The 23,104-nt window shown below is 46.2% G+C and overlaps 1 protein-coding gene across 4 annotated transcripts in view; it reads right to left on the bottom strand.

Moving 5' to 3' along the window:
• Positions 1–23,104, bottom strand: part of SLC4A5 (solute carrier family 4 member 5) — a 132,766-nt gene that overhangs the window by 80,497 nt on the left and 29,165 nt on the right. For all 4 annotated transcript variants that reach the window (XM_057557981.1, XM_028168253.2, XM_057557983.1 and 1 more), the window contains exons 2-4: positions 22,469–22,549; positions 16,934–17,104; positions 3,505–3,634 (exon numbers count right to left, since the gene is read on the bottom strand). In XM_057557981.1, coding sequence (XP_057413964.1) covers positions 3,505–3,634; positions 16,934–17,104; positions 22,469–22,547 — 380 coding nt within the window. In that variant the 5' untranslated portion in view covers positions 22,548–22,549. The remainder of the gene's footprint in view (positions 1–3,504; positions 3,635–16,933; positions 17,105–22,468; positions 22,550–23,104) is intronic.

The following is a 23,104-nucleotide window of genomic DNA, read 5'->3' as shown; positions in this document are numbered from 1 at the left end:
GATCAGAGGCAGCTTGGATTTGGAGTTTGCTTTCAGAATTCATGGAAGGCTCAAAGCTCTATTTTTGAGTAACCCCAAAAGCCCCTCCACACTTGGCTGGCTTCCAGCCCAGATCATTCTCCTTCCCTTTGTCCCCTGCAGCCAGGCAGATTCAAGCTTGAGAGACAATGGAATTATGGGTAAATTGTTTGCTCACAGTGAGGGGGTCCATCCCGCGCCACCCAACCCAAGCCTCCCTTCAGGCAAGGTCAGTATCAGCAAACAGCTAGCTGCACTCCCCTCCTGGGAACGCTAAAGAGACAAATTTAATAAAAATCTATCTGATTAACAGCCTGACCTACCAGCATTGATCACATTAGAAATGACGCCCGCACACACAATCCCCATCATGCACAAAGGGCCAGGCTCAGTGGAACTCAAAAAACCAGTTAAATCTGTCCAGTGGTGATTCTTTCCCCAAGGGCCCAAAACATCCCCCAAACTAATAACCCCCAGAAAAGCACTGCCGGGGAAAATTCCTTGCGGATTTGAGATTTTCACTCTGTTAATCTCCTAACTCAATAAAGCAAACACTCCCGCAACAAATTAAATACTTTTATTAAAAGGTCCCCTCCCCCAATCTCTTTGATGTGGGTACAAACCTGCAACCCTCTCAGGGCCTGAGTGTCCACGTGAGGGGTTGTTCCCGCCTCCTATAATTTTCTCCTGTTATTCCAAGAAGGCCCAGAACCCACTAGGATTTGCCGATTCTTGGATTCTGGAAACTTTCGAGACCTCTGGCTTCCCTGTGTAGATGGCACAGCCTGTCCACTGAGGGAAATTCTTCCCATTTTTTGGTGGGGTGACAGGCCCCAAACAGGCCTGGCCCGGAGCACCTCTACTGATGCAGTTTGCCAGGAGGAACCCCCAGCAGAGCTGTCCAGGCCAAGGCGGACTTGCTAACCGATAACCGAACCCTGTCTCTGACCTCTGCAGAGGCCTACTGCTCAGACCTCCAACAGTGAGCTGCAAACCAGCCAGGGGGAGCTGGAGAGAAGATTAAAGGAGGCTGGGGTGGAGAAAGGAGCTCGAGATAAGGAGGCCTGAGCGGCTCTCCCCCCACTGCTTCCTGCTCAAAGCTGGCCCTCAAGATGCTCCTCTCTCCATCAACCTGGAATTGGGTTCAGCTGTTTAACTTCCTCCAGCCTCCACTTTCCTCTCGCTATGGGTTTGAGGTCCACTTGGGTTATACTGGGGCCCTTCCCAGGTCTCCTCAAATGCTGTCCTTGGAAAGTCTGCCTTGTGGGGAAACACCCTGGTTTGCAGATGGTAACCCCAGGCCCCTTTATATTTTAAAGGAGGCTTCTTCCAGAAACATCATTATCTACAGTTTATCACTTTCATTGCAGGGTCTATAGTGAGCAAGACTCTATGGATCCACACTCAGAGAGAAACTGGGTATTTCATCTATGGCAACAATCATGTCTCTGAGAGCCCTGGGGCCTTCTCAGCAAGGGCTCTGTGGGTGCGTATGATAGGCCCTCATGGAAAGTCTGGTCCTGGCAATTATTGCCAGGGATTCTGAATGCACACCTTGCCCAGGGTGGGGAGAAGTCACCCTCTCCCTACTGGGCCTTGGAGAATGCCTTTCTCAACTTTCCTTCTCTCTATATGCCCGCCTTGGACAAGAAAGGCATTTGCCCAGGGAGGTACAAGCCCCTCAGAGGCATTAAGCCACAGTAGCACAGACTGGGCACTGGTCGTTTGAAATGTCCTCCCCTCTCTTATCAGCCCTGGATGGATGTCCTGGGCTCTGTGGCTGTCGCCGTTTATCTCTCACACCAGTTGCATTCCCTCCAGACTTATGTCCTCCCATGGAAATCAAAACAGAGTCCCTGGAAGTTGAAGGAAGGGGAGAGACGTGGCTGAGAAAATGGGGAAAACATGACAAAGTTCATAAGCACCCAAGTTGGAGAGTCAGATAGCCCTGGGCTAGCATCCAGACTCAGCTACCTGCAGGCTCTGACTCTTGCATCTCTTTGACCCTCTAAACCTAACTATCCTCATCTATAAAATGAGGATAATAATATTTCCTGCCTCCTCAGGGTCATTGTGCAGCTTGTATGAGATGAGCCTGCGAATTGCTTAGCGTTAGTAGTAAGGGCTCATTGAATGGTCTGAGAAGAAGAGGCTCCACAGCTCCCGGACAGGGATTGGGCCCAGCCACTGGGCTAGGAATTCATTCCTTCTGAGGCCTGCAGGAATTTGCTAGTCACTCAATGGCCTTTTTTCTTTTTCTTTTTTTCTTTTTCCAGGAGAGATTGGAGGGGGAAGCTTGGGAATGTTAAATCCGCACTTCGTTCTACAGAACAGCTACTGAGGTGAGTGAGGTTGGTAGGTAAGGAAGGGGCCCAGGCTGTGATTGGGGCAGCTGCCAGGTCCTGGGTGTCATGGTGGCCCCCAGGCAAAGCCACCTTGGGCACAGCTGGCAGTTAGTTCAGGCATTCTCAACGGCGGCAATATCAGCCCCAAGGGGGCAAGAATTGGTTCTCAGGAGAGCAAAAAAGTTTAGGGTATTACAATGGTTTGTGGCACTCCAAAGCTCAAACCTACCTGACAAAATCTAATTTCTTAGCATTTCATTTCTCTCATTAGCAATAAATTTAATTCTATTTTAACAAAGTTAATTTAAATTTAAAAATTTGGGGGGGACGTTAATACAAAAAAAGGTTGAGAAACATTGGTATGCTCTGCTTGCAGACTCTCAACTTCTGTCCCAGGGTCCCTCCTCCTCTCACCAGCCCCTCCTGCTGCCCCTACTGTATTCTGCCTTCTCCTTGAGCTCTTGGCAGCATTTGATGCTGCTGATCAGTCCAGCTCAGTTTAGAGGCTGCTCTGCCCCAGGCACTGGGTACGGCCAGCGCTACTCCTTACCCTGATTCTCCCTTGGCTCCCGTGACTTCACCGTGTGGTTCTCCTGCAGCCTTCTGGCTCTTCTCTTCCTTCTACTGCCCCTCTATATACAGCTCTCTCTGCTCCCCACGTGTGTCTCCAGAGCTACGCTCTTCTTGTCCTGCCCCAGACTCTGCCAAATCCCTTTGCTTCAGTGCTCACTGGAGGTCCCCAAGTGGGTTTTTCCTGGCACTCATTCTTCTTCCTCCAGGAAGCACTCCTGTCTGCCCCAGCCTGCTTGGTGCTTTCCCTTCTACAACATTTAGTTTGAACCACTTGACATGAAAGGATATATGCCCTTGTGTTATTCTCTCACGGTTTCATGGGTGTCTGTTCTACTTTCCCACCAGGATTTTCATTTCTCTGAGGATAAGACAAAGTCATAAGTTTCTGTTTGCTCCTTAGCATCCAACCCAGTTCTGGACACCAAGGAAGGCAAGTAGGTGGGTCTCTGGGGGCCAGGAAGCGCCCTAGTAGAACTCAAGGTATGAGATGCCACTGGTCAGCTCAGGCTGGGCCCAGGCAGACTGCAGTGGAAAGCCCCCTCTACCTCTCTCCGGGGTTCTGCCTCACCTGGCCGACTCCTTCCACTCCATCTGGTCTCCGTCGTGCTGCAGAGTGTCCATCTCTGTGAAGAGGGTGGGGTTGGGAGCCTCATCTTCCTCCCCCAGGATGTCCTGGAGCTGCTCAGCAGCTGGAGACCCTGCAAAAGGAGGGCAGCAGGTTCTGCTGAGTGCCCCATGGGAGGTAGAGGCCAACTGAAATGGAGCAGGAGCCAAGTGCAAGGGCAAAGTATTTCTTAATTCAGTAAAACGAAGTTCACCCTCTGGGCAAAGCTAGACTCAAGTTTCTGTGGATTGGATGTGGGTGGGATATTCTTCGAGATAAAAGACATGAAAGGATTTAGTCTGTATTCAGACTCCTGGGTCTTGTAGCTGACACTGAAGAAAGATGGAAAATGGCCAAAGCCAGGGCAGCAGCAAGGACAGGGAACAGAACAAATAAGTGAGGGGAGAAAAACTCTGTCCCAACTTCAGCATAACATACCCAGAGGGATCCCTTTTCCACTGGACTCCACACAGTCAACTCCCAGCATTGGCCTTGAAGGGACAATCAGACATGTGAAAGGATGTGCTTGTACCAGTGTGGCACGTGGGCCCACTTTCTTCACGTGCAACGTAACAGTCTATCCCTGAGCTCCCAGTCTGCTTTCCAACTGCCCAGGGGATGTTGCCTTCTGGGTGTCTCTCAGGCACCTCAAGTCAGCATTCTGACACGGAACACGTACTCTTCCCCAAACATGCTTCTCCTGCCTTCCCTCCTTGCCTCCCTCCCTCCCCTCCTCCCTTTCTTCCTCCCTCCCTCCTCCCTCCCTCCCTCCCTCTCTTCCTTCTTTCTCTCACTCAATATTTAATGAATGCCTACTATGTGCCAGGCATTGGTCTAGGTGTAGGGAAACAAAGCTGTGAAGGAGGCCCATATGTTCTTGATCTCTTGAGCCTCTCCAGTGGCAGATACAGACAATAAACAAGTAAACAAATCCATAAAAAATCATTTCAGTGATAAGTAGTAATAAGTGTTCTGAAAAGAAAAAAAAAAGACCACGGAGCTATATTAGATAGCATGGTCAAAAAAGGCCTCTCTGAGGAGGGCGTATTTGAATTGGAACTTGAAAAATGAGAATGAGCCACTTCTGCATATCTGGAAGAAGAGTGCTGCCAGTGTGCCAAAGACCTGAGGTGGGGTGTGCTGGTTAGTGTGTCTACGGCATGGTGGGCCAGAGAGAGAGAGGTCTCACATAACACTGAATGCCTTGGTTAGAGGCATAACTGTCCACCCAACCGCACAGGCTAGACACCCTGGCATCATTCTCACCTCACCTCTTTCTCTCACCTCCACTCCCACATTAAAAGTTTTCAAGAATACTCTCCTTCCTCACCAATCCCATTGCCCCTGCCCTGGTTCAATCTCTCACTGACTGTCTTTAGGCTTCATCAAGTCTTCCTCTTCCTCCAAGCCTCTCTATCCCCTCAGTTTATCATCCCTTTGGCCTTCACTTATTTCTCCATGCACTCCCAATGGTCAATAATTTCAACTACCCTTCTCATCACAGTCTCCACTCTCTTACTCCTTGACTTCCCAATAAAACCAGGCAGCTGATGCCCAAACAAGAATTCACTGGCCCAATCTCCACCTCTTCAAATGTGTCCTGGGGTGCAGGGAGAGGCAGTGTGGTATGGTGGTACGGTGGATGCAAGGCACACGCTAGGCTTTCAATCCAGCTAGACGTGGGTATGAATCTCAGAGTTGCTACTTACTCATGAGTGAATTCAGTCTGAGTGAACAGGGTTATTGTCCCAATAAATCAGGTAAGGAGAATAACACACGTGACACAGGGCCTGGAATATAACAGGTGCCAATCCCCCTTGCCACCAAGCTTAGCACCCAGGCTCATGAGCCCCTCTGGAGAAAACCACCCAGCTGTACAAATGGGGGGTTTCCACTGTTAACAGGTCTCAGAAGTACAGCCACTTCCACTCATCCTTGCACGCCCTTTCCCATATTCCTCGATGCCACCACTAACCTTTGCTCCTCTCTGCAAGCCTCTTGACCTATCTCTTATCCCACACCACCAAGAAAATAAGACCTCCAGGCATGAAATCCATCAACTTCCTCCTTTCCAGTCCTTCTGTGTCCTTACCACTGCTGCAGTCTATCTCTGAACAAGAGTTCTTCCTCTAGCCTATCTCTGGCCCCATCTATTCCCTTCTACTGGATCCTTATTTCGTCAACCAGCCTTTCCTTACCTGGGTCTTCAACTTCTCTCCCTCCACCCTCTTTCTCTCAGCCGATAAACAGCTCTTCCTACCATGAAGCACCTTCCCCTGATCCTGCCTGCCTTCTAAGCTCTGCTGCTCTCCTTTTCCCTTCTCTCTCCTCAACTTATTGAAGGGGAGGTCTACACTCGCTGTCTCCACGTCCTCCTTACCTAATCACTTCCCAACCTGCTGCAACTGATTCATCCCCACCACACTAAGGACATTGACTAAGGCAGAGATTTTAAACTGGCAGCTCAAAGATGTGTTTAATTCAGCCCTCATAGAGTATAAAAGTTTTTGAAATTGTTGCTAATACAAAGAGTTATGAGATTGCATATAAAAGTCTAGATTTCTGACTTTTCTTGAAAATTCAGATACTCTGATGACAGTGCCCATATTCCTACCTGGCAACACTCAATTAGAGCTGAGTGATGGATGAGAATATGCATTTTAGTTTGCCACAGTCCCCACTACTCCCTATTATTACCCTGCTAATCTCATTTATGCTAAGCACCCAAGTTTACAACCCTGCTCTCAGATCTCTCTTGTTGTTTTATTCTCAAATCAATAAGTCAATAAAATCAATCAAACCTACGACACTGTGAAGCTATGGTCTGGCTTATCTCTCTGGGACGTGAGTGGTGTTGACTGCTCCCTCTGAACTGAAATGCTCTTGGTTCTTATAAGATAGCACTTTCTTGATATTTTTTCCTATCTCTTTGAGGACTCCTTCTCAGCGTCCTTCCCTGGCCCTGCTTGCATGTCTCACTTAAATCTTGATCTTCCCCAGGATTCCTCCTTGGCCTTCTTGTCTCCTCTCTTTCTACACCCCTACTGGACCACCTCATGTTCTTTTTGGTGTCACCCTATAGCCGAGGTCACCCGTGTCTCTAGGTCCTGACTTACTGAGCATTTCCAACGGCCAGCTGGACTGCTCCATCTGGGAGTTCTCCAGCCTTCTCGAGTCAGTCTCAACATATTCAAAGCGGCCCTGCCTCCCATCTTCCGACACCCCAAACTTGCCCTCCTCTGTTTTGATTAATAGTGCTCCTGGCTACCCAGCCATCCAGAGGAGAAATGTTGGGCTCACTCCTGAAGCTTCCTTCTCTCTCATCATCCATGTGCAATCAGACACTAACGTCTTCCACTCACTTCCTGACTATTTTTTAGCTCTCTCCCTTTTTCCCACCATTGCCACCACCTTTGTTCAGGTTCTCATTATCTCCTATTCCTATCATCGCAAGAGCCACCTACTGCTCCCACGGGCTCTGCTTGCCCCATCCATCCCATTCCCTATGTAGCAGCAGAGTTTGCTTTAAGACATTTCAAACGTGTTCACATGGCAAACTCCTGGGAGTCATGGTGCTCTTTGAACAGCACCATAAAATATTGTGCATATGAGTTAGAAATAATTTTACTAGCAGAGAATACTACCAATTTATCTGTATATAGCTCAATGGACTGCACTTATTTAAATGGATTTTTATTTCTGAATTTTTTACTACTTTAAACTTAGTCCTTTTTATTGACTTATTGATTATTGACACTTGCTAGCAGACGTCAAAGGTTTGAGGAAATTTTACAGATGAAAATTTAACAATTGAACAACTAACCTTATTTTTTCCTTAAACTGGGAGAAGACTATGACTGCTTGATTCTGAGAGGGCACACCAATTCTCCATAAGATCAGAGTTCAAGAACTACTCTTTTAAAATATAGATTTGGTCATGTTACTCTCCAGGTGAAAAACAGTCAATAGCTCCCTATGACCTAAAGCCTAGGGTCTATGACATGGCTCAAAACATCCCTCATGATCTGGCCCTAACCTGCCCTGGTAGGTTCTGTCATGTTCCTCATCCAGACACCCCAGACTCCAGCCACCCTGGACCCCGGATACTCTGGACCGCAGGTACCCTGGACCCCAGCCACCCTGGACACCAGCCATCCTTAAGCCCAGACACTGTGGACCCCAGCCACATCAGACCACACACAGTTCTCTGAAGAGGAGAGCACATCACTCCTTGGACCTTTTGTGCCTACCATTCCCTAAATCTGCAATCCCCTTCTGCCTTCAAGGCCAAATAAGAAGGCAAATAAATGGAACAGTCATGAAATGATGGGACCCGACAGAGAGGGGGATGCCTGAACCAGCCCTGTCTGGGGCATTACCTGCTCCCTGGAGTAGCTGAGTGCTGGGGTCTCCGGCTGTGGACACTGCCTCTGGCCCCAGCCTGTTTCTGCTGCTGCCACCCTGGCTGCTGCCTTCACACGTCCTCTTCCCCACCAGCAGGGCACAACAAACTCACTTTTGTTTCCAGTTAAGCACCAGGGGAGGTGTGGGGAGAGGAGAAGAGGGAGAGGGAAAGAGAGGGAGAGGGGGAGGGGGAGGGGGGGAGAGAAAAGGAATGTATGAAAGACTGGGGAAGTGGAGAGAGGGTTGTATGTGAGAAGATGTAGTAAGCATGAGAGGAAAAAATATTGAGAGTGAATTAAAGATACTGTGAGTATAAGAGAATTGTGTGTGTGTGTGTGTGTGTGTGTGTGAGAGAGAGAGAGAGAGAGAGAGAAAGGCAGGGGGGAGAGGGAGAGAGAGCTCTCAGGTTCTCAGGCGCGGTGGGGAGAGAAGGGCTCTGTGGCCGGGGCAGCCGGGTCTCCACAGCAGCAGGGGGGTGGCAGCTGCAGGCTCGAGAGGACTGGCAGAACTGCCCCTTTCCCCTTCCCCCATGGGCCCTTCCTGCCGAGCCGGGGGCCCAAGGGGAGCCCAGGCACCTCTCCTCAGTCCCCTTTATAGAGGCAAAGGTAGGATTTTCCTTGAGACTCCCCGGGGCCTCCTAAAGGGCCTTGGCTGCAGCTGAGCCAGCTAGAGCAGGGCCTGTCCTGGCCCATGGATTCTCTCAGCCGCACAGCCCCAGGGTGGAGGTGGAGTTGTAGGGGGAGAGGTGCTGGGGGGGGGGGGGGTCTCATGTTCCACAGCAACCACGCTTGGTCAGTAATATTCCATGCAGCTGGCTTCTCTCCTTCCCCAACTTTAAACCCAAACTCCTGACCCTTCCCTTCTTAGTCCGCTTCGAAGACAAAATGCCAACTATCACTCAGTGGGCATTTTCCGAGAGCCCATGGACAGTGGGAACGGGTCACTTCAGGGTGTGTGCTGAGCCCTCCTGGGGAATTATTTTGCTCTGCTAAGAAACTCCTAATCTCCTGGGTTTGGTTCAACAAGTGCTTACTGAATACTTACAGTGTGCCAAGGTTGATTAGAGGTCATGAGTGGCTGCTGCTCCAAGGAGCTCTGAACCCTGAATTCACTAAGTCTCAGAGCTGGGAGAGAGCTTAGCGATGGATGAGAGGGTGAGAGGATGAGAAATCTGAGACCTAGTTTACAGCACAGAAGGCCCCACCAGGCCCCAGGTTACGACAGCAGTCTGCTGACGCCCTCACCCTGCACTGCCCTGCGCTCCCTTACCATGTCTTCATGCCTGAGGCTCAAGGATCAAGTGTGCCCACTTTAAAGCTGAGAACATAGCAGCAGAGGGTCAGGGCTGTGTATTTAGGTGCGGGGCCCCCACCAAGGACTTCCTGCTTTGGTGGGCTCCTTAGCAGGGCAGGGCAGTGAGTAGATGGGCCCCTCTAAAGGTCCCAGGCTCTACAGCTCGTACCGCACTGTGGCTGAAGTCGGCCCATTTCTTCCTGAGCACCACGGGGCAGACCCTGCATGCTACACTGAGTCAGGGGCTGTGGGTGACCTTGAAATCCCAGAGGAACACCCAGAGAGAGATCACCAAGGACGCCAGAGGATTCTCTTTACTCGTGTGGTGCTTTAAGAGCCCAGACCTACGTTCAACTCCCGACTCTGGTAATTACTAGCAGTGGGATTTTGGCAAGGCATTAAGCAATCTTAGCCTTAGTTTCTCCATCTATAAAGTGGCTATAATCACACCTGCTTTACTGGATTGTGGTGGCCATTAAATGAGATGATATATGTGACGTGGTTGGCACAGTGCTTGGCATATGCCAGTTACCCAGTAAATATCGGTATGATTGATGTTGCCAACAGGTCTGACACTTTCGTCCCTAATAACCCTTTTAAACATTCCAAGGGCTCAATCCTTTTCAGCTTCTAAATACCTGTTCTACCCCTCCCACTCCACCCTGAGGCCCCTCCCTTCCCTCGGGCCCACAGAAGCCTAGCTCTATGAGCTGGGTTCTTGCATCAGGGCCTCAGTGCATCTCTAATGCACTGTGGGCCCTTCACGCAAGTTAATCTGCAAATGAGAAAGGCCATAGATAATAGTCCCTTGATAGCTCACAGCAAGAATCACATAGCGATGGCCCAACTGGAGGTATGGACTCAACCAGCAGTTTCTGGGAGAAACCTAACCTCGGCAGGAGCAAGCTTCAGGAAACACACGAACAGACGCACACAGAATCGTGCTTTTACTGGGGGCAGGGAGGGGGACACCTGTCCAGTCATTAGTTGAGCAAAGCACAAAATCACCGTGTGGCCTGCAACCTGCAAGTCTTCAACTCCTAGAAGAACCAGGAGGCGTTTAGCACCACCAGGAAGTCAGCATGAGGGCTTGGACCTAGGGTCCTCAGTTCTGATTGCTTTCAGAGGTGCTCTCTCTCAGCTCACAGCATGGACACTCTAAATATTTGCTAGGTGAATTTCACTGCTTAACACTCATGAGTATAGCAGCTGGGACTAGCCTCAGCAACAACAAGGAAATGGAGCTGGGTAGGGGACCAAGCTCAAGGCCCCCGAGTACTGGGGAGTGGGAGAGACAGAAACTGAGGGCTCCGAAGTCATGCTTGCAGTCATTTGAGGTGGTTTTCAAGAGGGGACTGGAAGACTCCAAGTCATAGTTTCATGGTCAGTAGGGTTTTTTTCTAGAAAGCAGTCCATAAACTCAAAATATGCTCCCTGGGAAGGAAGAGGAGAGAATCTGCGGACTTGTAGTGTTTATGGGAATCCATCCTGTCGTCAGTAGCTTTGGGGTTGTCTGCCGGCCCATACAGTCCCCCACCCAGAGGATGACTCTTTGGTGGCCGTGTTTGTGGAATGCTTGACCTGTGCCCCTTCGCCATGGTTAATTGGACCAGGAACAGTTAATCAGACACCTGACTCAAGCCTGGAAATTCTGAATTCGGTTTCTGAGATAGCTGGGCGTTTCCTGACGGTTTCTGAGAGAAGGAGCATGTAAAATGGAAGCTGAGGGCACAGAGAGGCAGAAAAGGCTACAGAGAGAGAGGAATAAAGCAGACTTACAGGAGAAGCAGGGAGAAGGCCATGAGTCCCAGAGAGGGGACTGAGAGGGTGCCCATCCTCCTGCTGAGCCTGGTTGGTTGTTCTTTAGGGACTGTGAGAAACTCCTTTGCTCTTACAGTATAAACTAACTCTCTCTCCCCCCACCCCCTCACTCCCTCCTTGCTCAAGACAGCTCAAGTAGGTTTCTGATACTTGTGATCAAATTGCCATCTTAATCATGAGTCTCCCTTATATGAAATTCTAGGGTATGGAGATTTTCTTCTGTATACCTTCTCAAGAACTGCAAGTGTAAGTGTTATAAAAGAATGTTAAGTCTAGCTAAAGGGCTAGACTTAGAGGCGATGGCCTTTGTGTTTAGCTCAACACATTGTGTGTCTTTAGCTCAACACATTGTGTGTCTTTAGCTGTGCAAAAATGGGTGTTGAGCTAAGGTGGGCAGAGGGAAATTGATGTGACTGAAAGGGAGGGGAGTGAGTGTATGTGTTAGGAGGGAGGGGAGAAGCTGGGGGGGTGGCTGAAAACTGAGAAGCAGGAGATGTGACGGAACTGACGAGGGGGAGTGGGGGTGAGGTGGGAGTTGCCAATATGGTAGGAGGCTGAAACTTCAGAGAAAAGTGGCCAATAGGAAATTTCCTGTGACCAGGGGATTTTAAAGACAGGGGATATCTAGTATCTCACTTTAAAAATTGTGTATCTCTGCAAGGTAAAACTGCTCCCTGGTTCTGAACTTCAAGAAAGCCTGCTGCTCACTTGTATGTGGTATGTGACCAATCTGGGGGAGACCAAAGGAGGACTGAACCCCATGCCTGAGCTGGAGCTGGAGGTGAGGGCAGAGGTACAGGAGGTGAGACACAGCGAGACTGTGAGCCCAGCAGGCAGGACTTGGAGCTACAGTGATACTGAGACTGGAAGCTGCTGGAAGTTCACAGAAATTTAGGCAGAGGTGAGGACACTAACTCTCAAGGAATAAGGTAAATCCAGCTAACATATATGGGTTATAATAACTTTGTATTTATTAGATCTTTCATTGGTTCACTTGCAAACTGAGCTTTAAACCCTAATTTCCCCTTAAGGTCTTAAGGTCACTAACTCAGGATTCTCTTCCAAAAGGGGTTTTTGTTTGTTTCTGCTTTTGTTTGTTTGAATGCTGTCTATGTTGATAATTCCAGGAAATCCAGGTTTTAAGATGTCAAGGGGAAGAAGAGAGGAAGAGCAAATACAGGCTTCCTCTGGGAATTTTGAATTTGCCTTCCTGTCTGCCCAACCTCCCCCTCCACACACACACCGGGGTGGGGCGTGCCTAAAAGGCCTAGGATGATATTCTTTCCCCCTTTCCTCCCTCCTGTTCCCCTTTGTCTCTGCTCCTCTCTTTACCACTCCTTCCCAGAAACAAGTTGGTAAAGTAGACAGAGGAAACCACCTCATTTTAAAGCTTCGAACTCTAAAAGAAATCCAATTGTCTTTGCTCCTACGTTGCAAACACAGCCTGTCTCAGGAGCTCCTTAGTGGAGCAGATGCTTTAGAGGTAAATTTGTCTTCTGTCCCAACGCTTGCTCCTTCCTCATCAGAAATGGGAAAGAGGGACTTCCCTGGCGGCGCAGTGGTTAAGAATCCACCTGCCAATGCAGGGGACACGGGTTCGAGCCCTGGTCCGGGAAGATCTACATGCCGCGGAGCAACTAAGCCCGTGAGCCACACTACTGAAGCCCGCGTGCCTAAAGCCTGTGCTCCGCAACAAGAGAAGCCACTGCAATGAGAAGTCCGCACACCGCAACGAAGAGTAGCCCCTGCTTGCCGCAACTAGAGAAAGCCCGTGTGCAGCAATGAAGACCGAATGCAGCCAAAAATAAACAAACAAACAAATAAGTAAATAAAAAGAAATGGGAAAAAAAGACCCCATGAAATCTAAAGCCTTTGGAACCATATGAGGCTCAAACACCTGGCTAAAAAATAGCCTTTCTCTCCCTTACTGCTCATCTTGGGGTGGTTTTGATCTTTTAATGACCCTAGAGTTGTTCAATACTTGGCAAGTAGAAGAAGACCTTAACACTTTTTCACACCCCTCCCACCAGAAGGATCTCATAAGCTTCTCAGTACGAATGACGGCAGCCAAACCAGATGTCCACTCGTAAAGGAGTGCTTTTATTTTTTTATTTATTTATTTTTGGTTGTGTTGGGTCTTCTTTGCTGCGCAGAGGCTTTCTCTAGTTGCGGTGAGCGGGGGCTACTCTTCATTGCGGTGCGCAGGCTTCTCATTGTGATGGCTTCTCTTGTTGCAGAGCACAGGCTCTAGGCATGCAGGTTTCAGTAGATGTGGCATGTGGGCTCAGTAGTTGTGGCTCGTGGGCTCTAGAGCGCAGGCTCAGTAGTTGTGGTGCACGGGCTTAGTTGCTCTGCGGCATGTGGGATCTTCCCAGAGCAGGGCTCAAACCCGTGTCCCCTGCATTGGCAGGCAGAGTCTTAACCACTGCGCCACGAGGGAAGCCCAAGGAGTGCTTTTAAATTGGGTTAACATAGATCAGTTGAAGTAACATATGTCAAGTGCCTGTCATGCACTGTGCACCATGCGAAATACTTCATGTGTGTTTATATTTCATCTAGGAGCTCACAACTTAGTGTGACCAACATCCCAGTTTGCTTTGGACTGACCGGTTTTAGCACTGACAGTCCCACGTCCCATGTCCTGGGAAAGCCCTCCATCCCAGTTAAACTGAAACAGTTGGTCACCCTACAACAATCTTTCACTCTACAGATGAAGGCGCTGAGACCCCAGTGCCTACACACCAGGTTGGGCTTGGTCGGTCTCGTTCCTCTTAGATCTTGGCTCCGGTTCTTAGCACCAGCCAAGAAACTCCAAAGGGCAGCCATATTTCTACAGCTGCTCTTCACCCTCTTGCTCCTAATAGCTCTCAAGAGGTTCTCAGAGCCAGAAAATGCATTCTTTCCAGGGAAGGAAGCATGGCGCTTGCTGATTCTCACCACAGCTTGATGGTTCTATTCCCTATATATGCTCTGCTGGAGTCAAAATTGATTTGCTGCTAAGTACTGACTTCCTAAATTATATTCATATTGGAGGAAGGGGTGGTAAGGAGTAGGGGGATAAACAATCCAACTGCTAGGGCGTATCATATTATGGTATAACTACTACCTACCTATCCCTGTCATCATAAGGCAATTTGGCTGCTTAAAAGGATGTAATTCTCAGCCCATATCCAACATGGTGACTGACCAGTGATAACTTACAAAGGACAGTAGTGTAGTGGAAGGGGCACACACAGGTTTCAGAGTCTACAGACTTGTTTTCAAATTCTAGTTTCACTGATTACCGCTGTATCACACTACATCTCTTCAAACCTTGATTTCCCAATCTGAAGATGGGGATAATAATATCTCCTTTTTATTAACACTATACATTTAGTTAACAAAATTACAGTGAAATACCATTTCATGGTACGAATTCTTGTCATTGTTTTGTGAGGCAGGAACTAAAGGAGTCACCTGTCAATCCTTCATCTGCACAGCCTGCTTTACTCTCAGGCCTAGCTCTGTCTAGCCACCTGCCTGGCCAGCACCCACACCCTCCATTCTGCATGATTCCCCTCTTCTGTAGAGCTAGGTCCCACTTGGACTTTGTGGTCAGCTAGACTGCCTGCCTGGGCTGTCTGAATGGATTCATAGAATAGACAGGACACTCAGAGAGGGAAAACATATGTGGTCAGTTGCCCTACAGCAAAGAAAAGTGGCAGATTCAGGCAATTATCCAGATGATGCAGTAAAATTACTTGGGCACTGTTTTGTTTTCCCTTCCTCGGGTCATTGTTACTGACGCTGGGATGTGGTGGAGCAGGGTTTATATTTGCATCATACACACAACGCCCTGTTTGGTTTGAAAGAAGTGAAGGACTGAGGGGTGAACCTCTACCACCCCTAAGAGAATGGCCGGAACAAGCTCAGCCCCCATGGGCTACAGAAAACTCACGGTGGCTGTTGACTTCGCTAGCAGGCTTTGTGGCTCCCTTAAGTCAGCATGTCTGGAACTGTGGTCTGGAAAGTATTCTTAGGGGTAGGTGGGATCTATTAGAATTTTTTAATTTCATGTTTCCATTTTGATGATAATCTTAAAAAGATTTCTTTCATTAGATATAAGGGCGAAACTTTTCTGTTGTTATAATTCAAAAATGTAAGATACTTTTATGGAATAAAACCTTAATTAAGATATTATTTCTCAAACTGGGATTTTTATGGTCCCCTGGGGCTCTACAAATGTACAAATGCATTTTCATGGGTCCACAACCCCTTTTCCCTTTAAAAGGGGTTCTTACTTTACTCCAGCTTGAAAGACATGGCCTGAAATTTCCTGTCCTCCTAGGCCCTCCCATTCTCTCCCCTGTTCCACAGCCATGCCATGTGACGTGCATGGGAATAGCAGGCTGTGAAGAGAATGAACTGAATGTGCAAATGTACCAAAGGATTCTCCATTCCCTCCCCTTTGGTTTCCAGTTAAAACCAGTGTCCCCTTAACCAGAAACCACCAAAACAACATAAAATCCACCATTCATGACCACTTCTGTGATGCACCATGTTGCATCAACAAATACCATTTATTAGACCTCCTCCAAACCCTTCGATCAGAGAGCACCAGCTCTAACCCACTTTCCTCTTCCCTGACTCAGGAAGGATCCAGCAGACTCAACTTTGAAAGGGTGATTTCATCTCTGAATGTGGTGGGGTGACAGGAGAATGCCCCAGAGAGTGAGTGGGAGGCATCCAGATCCAACATGGGGAGCAGGCCTTCCCACCAGGCTTGCCCTCCTTTGGGTCTCTGATATGTCTACCCCTGAACATGTATGTGTGCACAAGCCTGTGTGTGCATGTTTGTGTGTATGTGTGCACATGCATATTTTAATCAAAGCTTATCTCTTAAACTAGACACCTCCAAAGGACTCCCCATTAACCCCTCTCCCACATAGGCACATTTACTTTGGAAAAGTCACAGGCCTTGGTAGACTTGGTGCCAATGACAGCAGTTGTTCAGGGCAGTGCAGGGTTGGGGGTGACTCAGATGGCCTTCGCAAGCGTGTACGTCAGGTCTCCTACAGTAATGTTAAGAGGCTGTTACTGCCTCTGACGTTCTTTTGAAGGTTTAGATGGTAAAATAACTCATTTTGCCTTGCTCAAGACAGTGGAACTATATAGTAGAAACCAATTAGGTACCATTTATTATGCAGATTTGGGATATGCTGCAGATGAAATCATGTCCCTAGAAACAGCGAAGGCTCAAAAGGATAAAATGTCACAGTTGTGCTCTAATCTTTTCACTCCTCTTAAGATTGATACTTTTCTTTCCACAGGAAGGAAAAAAAGACTGATTTTTAACCAGCCCAGAACTGATTTCCTCAACAGCAGAGGAAGGCCTCAGGGGCTCTGCTGACCTGGGAGAAAGCCTCCAGGACTCTGCAAGCTGAGGAGCAGGGTGCCCAGACAATTCCAGACCATTCCTTCAAGCTCAGGTGAAGAGCGAGGGTGGAGGGAATGCAATAAGGAATTCAGTTTACTGAGCACAACACCTCACGCCAGACACTCACGTTTGTTATTGGCTCTTCGGGCAACGGCTGTGTGGCCCCTAGGAATTTGGAAACAGGAAATAATTCTGAGAATTAAACTGTGAAATCAAGGCAGAATGGATCAGAGCAGTGGTCTCAAAGTCACCAGAGAGGGACAGGGGCTCAGCCTGACTAAAGTCATCCCTGAGCAGAGAGGCTGGTCTGCCGTGGCAGCAGAGCAGAGGGGACTGAGAGGCCTGAGCAACATGGGGCGTTCCTCACATTCTCCAGAGAATCCCCCTGCCCTGCCCTGCCCTGCCCCATCTGGACCACCCAGCAGATGGCTCCCCAGAATGGTCCCCTCAAGAACTCACGTGTCCTGCTGACATGATCCACAGTGCTGCCGGCACTGGCCAGCCCCTGCTGCGGCTTGTCTGGCCGCAAGCCCCAGCGGACCTTTTGCAGGCCTGAAAGATGTCCCTTCTGGTCTCTTTTCCTGTGAGGGTAACCGGGGACTGAAAGCCCAATGTGGATGGAACGGCAGTCTGTCGGCACAGAATAAAAGAGAAGGTAGGTAGAGTTACTGAAAATTGGCATTTCTCCTTAATATTTTCCAGTTACAAAGAGCTGAGGCCACTGAAGAAGATCAGAAGACATAGGATTCCTGGACGGGGCCACTGGGCTTGATAGAATTCCAACTCTGAACCAACTCCCCAGTTGCTGGAAGGGAGACCCTTGGCCCTATAGTTAGAATTCTGTCAGAATGAGCAGAACTCCCATCTCCCCATTCTTGCTAGTCCAGAGCAGCAATAAACACATATGGTTTATGACACGTGGTCCAGGAGAGAGGCCCTCGGTGGGTCACAGATTTAGTTCAAAATGCCAAGCCCCGGCTTCAATTGTTATGGGAAAGCCATGTGCATTTCCATCAAGGGCCATTTTTACTAACAACCAAGGACTATGTGAACTACTACTCATCAGAGAAGTGAGTTATTAAGGATTTCTCAAAGCTGGTTTTGTAAACTAGAATTTTCAAGAACTAGAGCTACCAAGAACCCTAATTCAGAATTCTACTAAGAACCCTGGCTGGTATGTAAATCCCCCACTAACTCTGTGCACAAAGAGGCAGCTAGAATTCCCTCAGACCTCAGGAAGGACATTCTGCCACCAGTCTCTCATACGTATTGTCTTGAGTTGGTCAACAATTTTAAAAATAATTAATAGTTTTCTTAGTACAATTTTAGATTTACAGAATAATTGAGCAGATAGTACATGAAGTTCCATGTACCCTACCATATGCCACCTCCAGTTTCCCCTATTATTTTTTTAACTTGGGATGTGATTGACGTATAATATTGTATTAATTTAAGGTGTACAACATAATGATTTGATATACGTATATCTGCAAAATGACTACCACAATAAGTTCAGTTAACATCCATCACCACACATAGTTACAAATTTTTTTTCTTGTGATGAGAACTTTCAAGATTTAGTCTCTTAGCAACTTTCAAGCATACAATACACTATTGTTAACTATAGTCACCATACAGTACATCACATCCCCATGACTAATTTATCTTATAACTGAAAGTTTGTGCCTTTTGACCACCTTCACCCAATTCCTCACCTCACACCCCCAGCCTCTGGTAACCACCAACCTATTCCCTGTTTCCATGAGTTTGGATTTTTAGATTCCATGTATAAGTGAGATCATACAGTATTTGTCTCTCTGTCTAAGACACTTAGCATAATGTCTTCAAGGTCCATTCATGTTGCAAATGGCAAGATTTCTTTCTTTTTTATGGCTGAATAATATTCATATGTATATCACATTTTCTTTAACCATTCAACTGCTGATGGACACTTAGGTTGTTTCCATGTCTTGACTATTATAAATAATGCTGCAATGAACATGAGAGTACAGATATATTTTCAAGATAATGATTTCATTTCTTTTGGGTATATACTCAAAAGTGGAATTGCTGGATCATACAGTAGTTCTGTTACTAATTTTTGAGGAATCCCCATACTGTTTTCCACAGTGTCTGCACCAATTTGCATTCCCACCAACAGTGCACAATGGTTTCCTTTTCTCCACATCCTTGCCAACATTTGTTATCCCTTGTCTTAGATGATAGCCATTCTAACAGTTGTGAGGTGATATCTCATCGTGGTTTTAATTTGAATTTCCCTGATGATTTAATGATGTTGAGCACATTTTCAAGTACCTGTTAGCCATTTGTATGTTTTCTTTGGAAAAATTTCTATTCAGTTTCTCTTCCATTTTTAAATTGTATTTCTGGTTTTTTTTCTTTTTCTATTGAATTGTATGAATTCTTCATATATTTTGGGTATTAACTTCTTATCAGATATGTGATTTGCAAATATTTTCTCCCATTCTGTAGGTTACCTTTTCATTTTGTTGATAATTTCCTTTGCTGCGCAGAAGATTTTTAGCTTGATGTAGTTTAACTTTGTTTTTTATTTTGTTGCCTTTGCTTTTGATGTCAAATTAAAAAAAATAATTGCCAAGACTGATGTCAAGGAGCTTACCCCTTATGTTTTCTTCTAAGAGTTTCATGGTTTCAGGTCCTACGTTCAAGTCTTCAATCCATTTTGAGTTGATTTTTCTGTATGGTGTAAGATAGGGGTCCAGTTTCATTCTTTTGCATGTGGCTGCCTAGTTTTCCCAATATCATTTATTGAAGACATTATCCTTTCCCCATTGTATATTTTGGCTCCTTTGTTGTAAATTAATTGACTATATATGTGTGGGTTTATTTCTGGGCTCTCTATTCTGTTCCACTGATCTGTATGTCTGTTTTTATGCCAGTACCATACTGTCTTGAATACAGTAGTTTGTAATATAGTTTGAAATCAGGAAGTGTGATCTTCAAGCTGTGTTCTTCTTTCTCAAGATTGCTTTGGTTATTCAGGGTCCTTTGTGGTTTCATATGAATTTCTGGACTGATTTTTATATTTCTGTGAAAAAAAATCATTGAAATTTTGATTGGGATTCCATTGAATCTGTAGATTGTTTTGGCTAATATGGACATTTTAACAATATTAATTCTTCCAGTCCATAAACATGGAATATCTTTCCATGCATTTGTGTTGTCTTCAATTTCTTCCATCAATGTCTTACAGTTTTCAGTGCACAGATCTTTTATCTCCTCAGTTAAATTTTTTCCTAAGTATTTTATTCTTTTTGATACAATTGTAAATGGAATTGTTCTGTTAATTTCTCTTTCTGAAAGTTCATTGTTAGTGTATAGAAATGCAACTGATTTTTGTATATTGATTTTGTATCCTGCAATTTTAATTAAAAAAATTTTTTTTAGTTCTAACAGTTTTTTGGTGGAATTTTTAGCATTTTCTATTTATAATATCATGCCATCTGCAAATAGAGACAGTTTTACTTCTCCCTTTCCAATTTAAAAATTTCTTCTTCTTGCCTTTTATTTCTTTTTCTTGCCTAATTGCTCTGGCTAGGACTTCCAGTACTATTTTGAATAAAAGTGGCAAGAGTGGGCATCTTTGTTTTGTTCCTGATCTTAGAGAAGAGCTTTCAGCTTTTCATCATTGAGTATGATGTTAGCTATGGGCTTGTCATATATGGCCTATATTATATTGAGGAACATTCCCTCTATAACCAGTTTGTTGAGGGTTTTTTTTTTTAAATCATGCATGGATGTTGAATTTTGTCAAATGCTTTTCCTGCATCTATTGAGATGACCATATAATTTTTATTCTTCATTTCATTAATGTGGTGTATCACATTGATTGATTTGTGGTAAAAAATTTTCCCTAGGGCTGGTCAACAGCTATTGATCATTATGACTATTTCTGAAGCCCAAGAATAGCAACTAAAATTTGAAAGTCTGTGGCAGAGTGGGAAATTGGACTTTGTGTTCTTACATCAAGATCTACACTAACTTTGTGAGGGGTTTTTTGGGGGGCGGTTGTTTTGTTTTTGTTTGTTTGTTTGTTTTTCTCCCCTGGAGGAGAGGGCTACCTGTTGGCTCAAACTCCTGAAACTGACATACTAGATGCCTGGGCATCACTGACTGCACATATCACACTGAAACCAAATGAAGCTGAAACTTGAAGAAACATGTCTAGGCCTTTTAGAGACATGTTGAATGCCCACTCTGGTGAGCAGATTCTGTGTTAGTCTACGCTGGCTGGTGCATTACTAGGCACTGGAGAGTAAGGTTACATGGATGTCAGTGCCCAAATCTCTTTAGAATCCCAGCTCACCCCCACCTTATCCTACTGCTTGCTCTTCCGGACCCTCAGTCTCTCGTGGGTGTAATGAGAAATTTGAGGTAGATATCTTTATGAAGCGCAGCCTCACTTCCTAGTGAACCAGTATCAGAATGACTGGTGCATCTCCTTCCTTCTCTCTCCTACACTGAGCCTGAGCAAGCTGTAATTTTTTTTTTTTTTTTAATTAATTTATTTTATTTTATTTATTTATTTTTGGCTGTGTTGGGTCTTCGTTTCTGTGCGAGGGCTTTCTCTGGTTGTGGCAAGTGGGGGCCACTCTTCATCGCGCTGCGCAGGCCTCTCACCATCGCGGCCTCTCCCGCTGCGGAGCACAGGCTCCAGACGCGCAGGCTCAGCAACTGTGGCTCACGGGCCCAGCCGCTCCGCGGCACGTGGGATCTTCCCAGGCCAGGGCCCGAACCTGCGTCTCCTGCATTAGCAGGCAGGTTCTCAACCACTGCGCCACCAGGGAAGCCCTACAAGCTGTAATTTGAAGTAAGCCATGGACACCAATATTTAGAGATAAGTAGTTCTACTTTAAAGGTTTAGCATATTTGGTTCTTTCAATGATGAGTTTCTATTCTCCACCCTTGAGGCCAGGAATGGAAATGAGAAGGAACAGATGTATCACAAAGGCCTCTACCAAAAGTTAGCTGCCCTGGGTGCTCCCTGACTTGTTCTTCACCTGCTGTATGGCCATGCACATCTGCTTCTCTGGGACTCAGTGTTCTCACCGATAGTGCAGGAATAAAAATTCTTTCTCTACTGGCTAGGCATGGTTCTTGAGAAGATAGAATGGAATGGTGAATGGGAACATGATTTTGGGAATTGTGAGGGGTTATACAAACAAAGAGCACCCTTTTTAAAAAAATCAGGGGGATGGTTGTCAGGGAAATATTTTCTTTCTGCCCTGGATCTAACTTGTCTCATTTTCTCCACTATAACCATCAGAGTGTGGCTGTTTAGCTGGTGAACTGTAGGGAATCACTAGCCCACCCCCAGCTTTTTTCTTTGCTCTGCAGGACCACTCTTCTCACTGTGAACATCTTGTACTTTGGCTCAGGACAGTGCCAGCTCCTCACTGCATTCTTCTTCATCAACAGCCCCAGAGTGGCTCTACACATTCCTCAGCTCAGGAAGCATCCAGCTGGACAGGAAGATTACTGTCTCCCTCCCAAAGGGCTGGGGTAGTGCCTCTTCATAAACTCTGTGGCTGCTTTTCTGTAGAATGTAGGATACTTAGGGTCTCTGAGTGAGCAATTCTGGAGCAACAAAAATATCCCCACTCAATACCCTCTTTCATTGGTTTAACCTGAGCTGCCATTTTTAGAATCTATAAAAAGTTGATATTTGACATTTAGTATGATTTGTAGAGCTTGTAAAATAAGTGAGCTTAATTTTGTGATGGAGAAGCTATGCCGTAATCCTAGTACCAGTTACCTGCCTCCAACCTGACCACGTGGTCCCTTCAAGACACGGTTAAGGCTGGTCTCACCAGATCTAGAGGAGACACTGTGGGTGAGTCAGGGAAAGGGACCAACTCTCTAGTTTCCCCAGCTGGAAGGGCTGTTATAAGGATATCCAAGGAATTCCCAGACCCTCCGAGAATTTGCATCAAGTTCTCAAGGTGACCTTACCTTCCTGATCCTGACATCGTCTCCTGTAGTTAGTGGGGTCCAGCTTCCCTACCCCAGCCTTTTCCTCCTCCACCTTCATAACTATAAAGTAAAAGATGAACACAGCCTCAAAATGTATATGACACAAAAAGGTAAAATTTCAAGGAGAAATGGTCAAATTCATACTCATAGCGGAAGACCTTAGTGCAGATGAAAAAAATTAAGACAAAAGAACATATAAACAAATTGAGGAATCTCAAATATATATATGTTGGGGAGATATATATATAAGAGAACACACTTCTTTTTCAAGTACAAATGGAACATTTACAAAGAGAGCACACATACTAGGTCTCAGGAAAGCCTTAGTAAATTTTAAAGAATCTGTATCATACTTCTACAGTAAAAAAACAAAAAACAAAAAAAACCCCAAAACTATACAGATTATCTGTGGCTTCTGCATCCATGAATTCCACCAACCATGAACCAAAAATATTTTTAAAAAATATTCCAGAAAGTTCCAAAAAGAAAAACTTGAATCTGCCACACACCAACAACTATTTACATAACGTTACATTGTATTTACAACTTTTTACATAGTATTTACATTGTTAGGTATTATAAGTAATCTAGAGATGATTTAAAGCATACAGGAAG

This window comes from Balaenoptera acutorostrata, chromosome 12 (genome assembly GCF_949987535.1).
Source record: "Balaenoptera acutorostrata chromosome 12, mBalAcu1.1, whole genome shotgun sequence".
NCBI classification, from domain to species: Eukaryota; Metazoa; Chordata; class Mammalia; order Artiodactyla; family Balaenopteridae; genus Balaenoptera; species Balaenoptera acutorostrata.
Note: the sequence above shows the minus strand (reverse complement) of the source record. Positions and strands in the feature narration are given on the sequence as shown.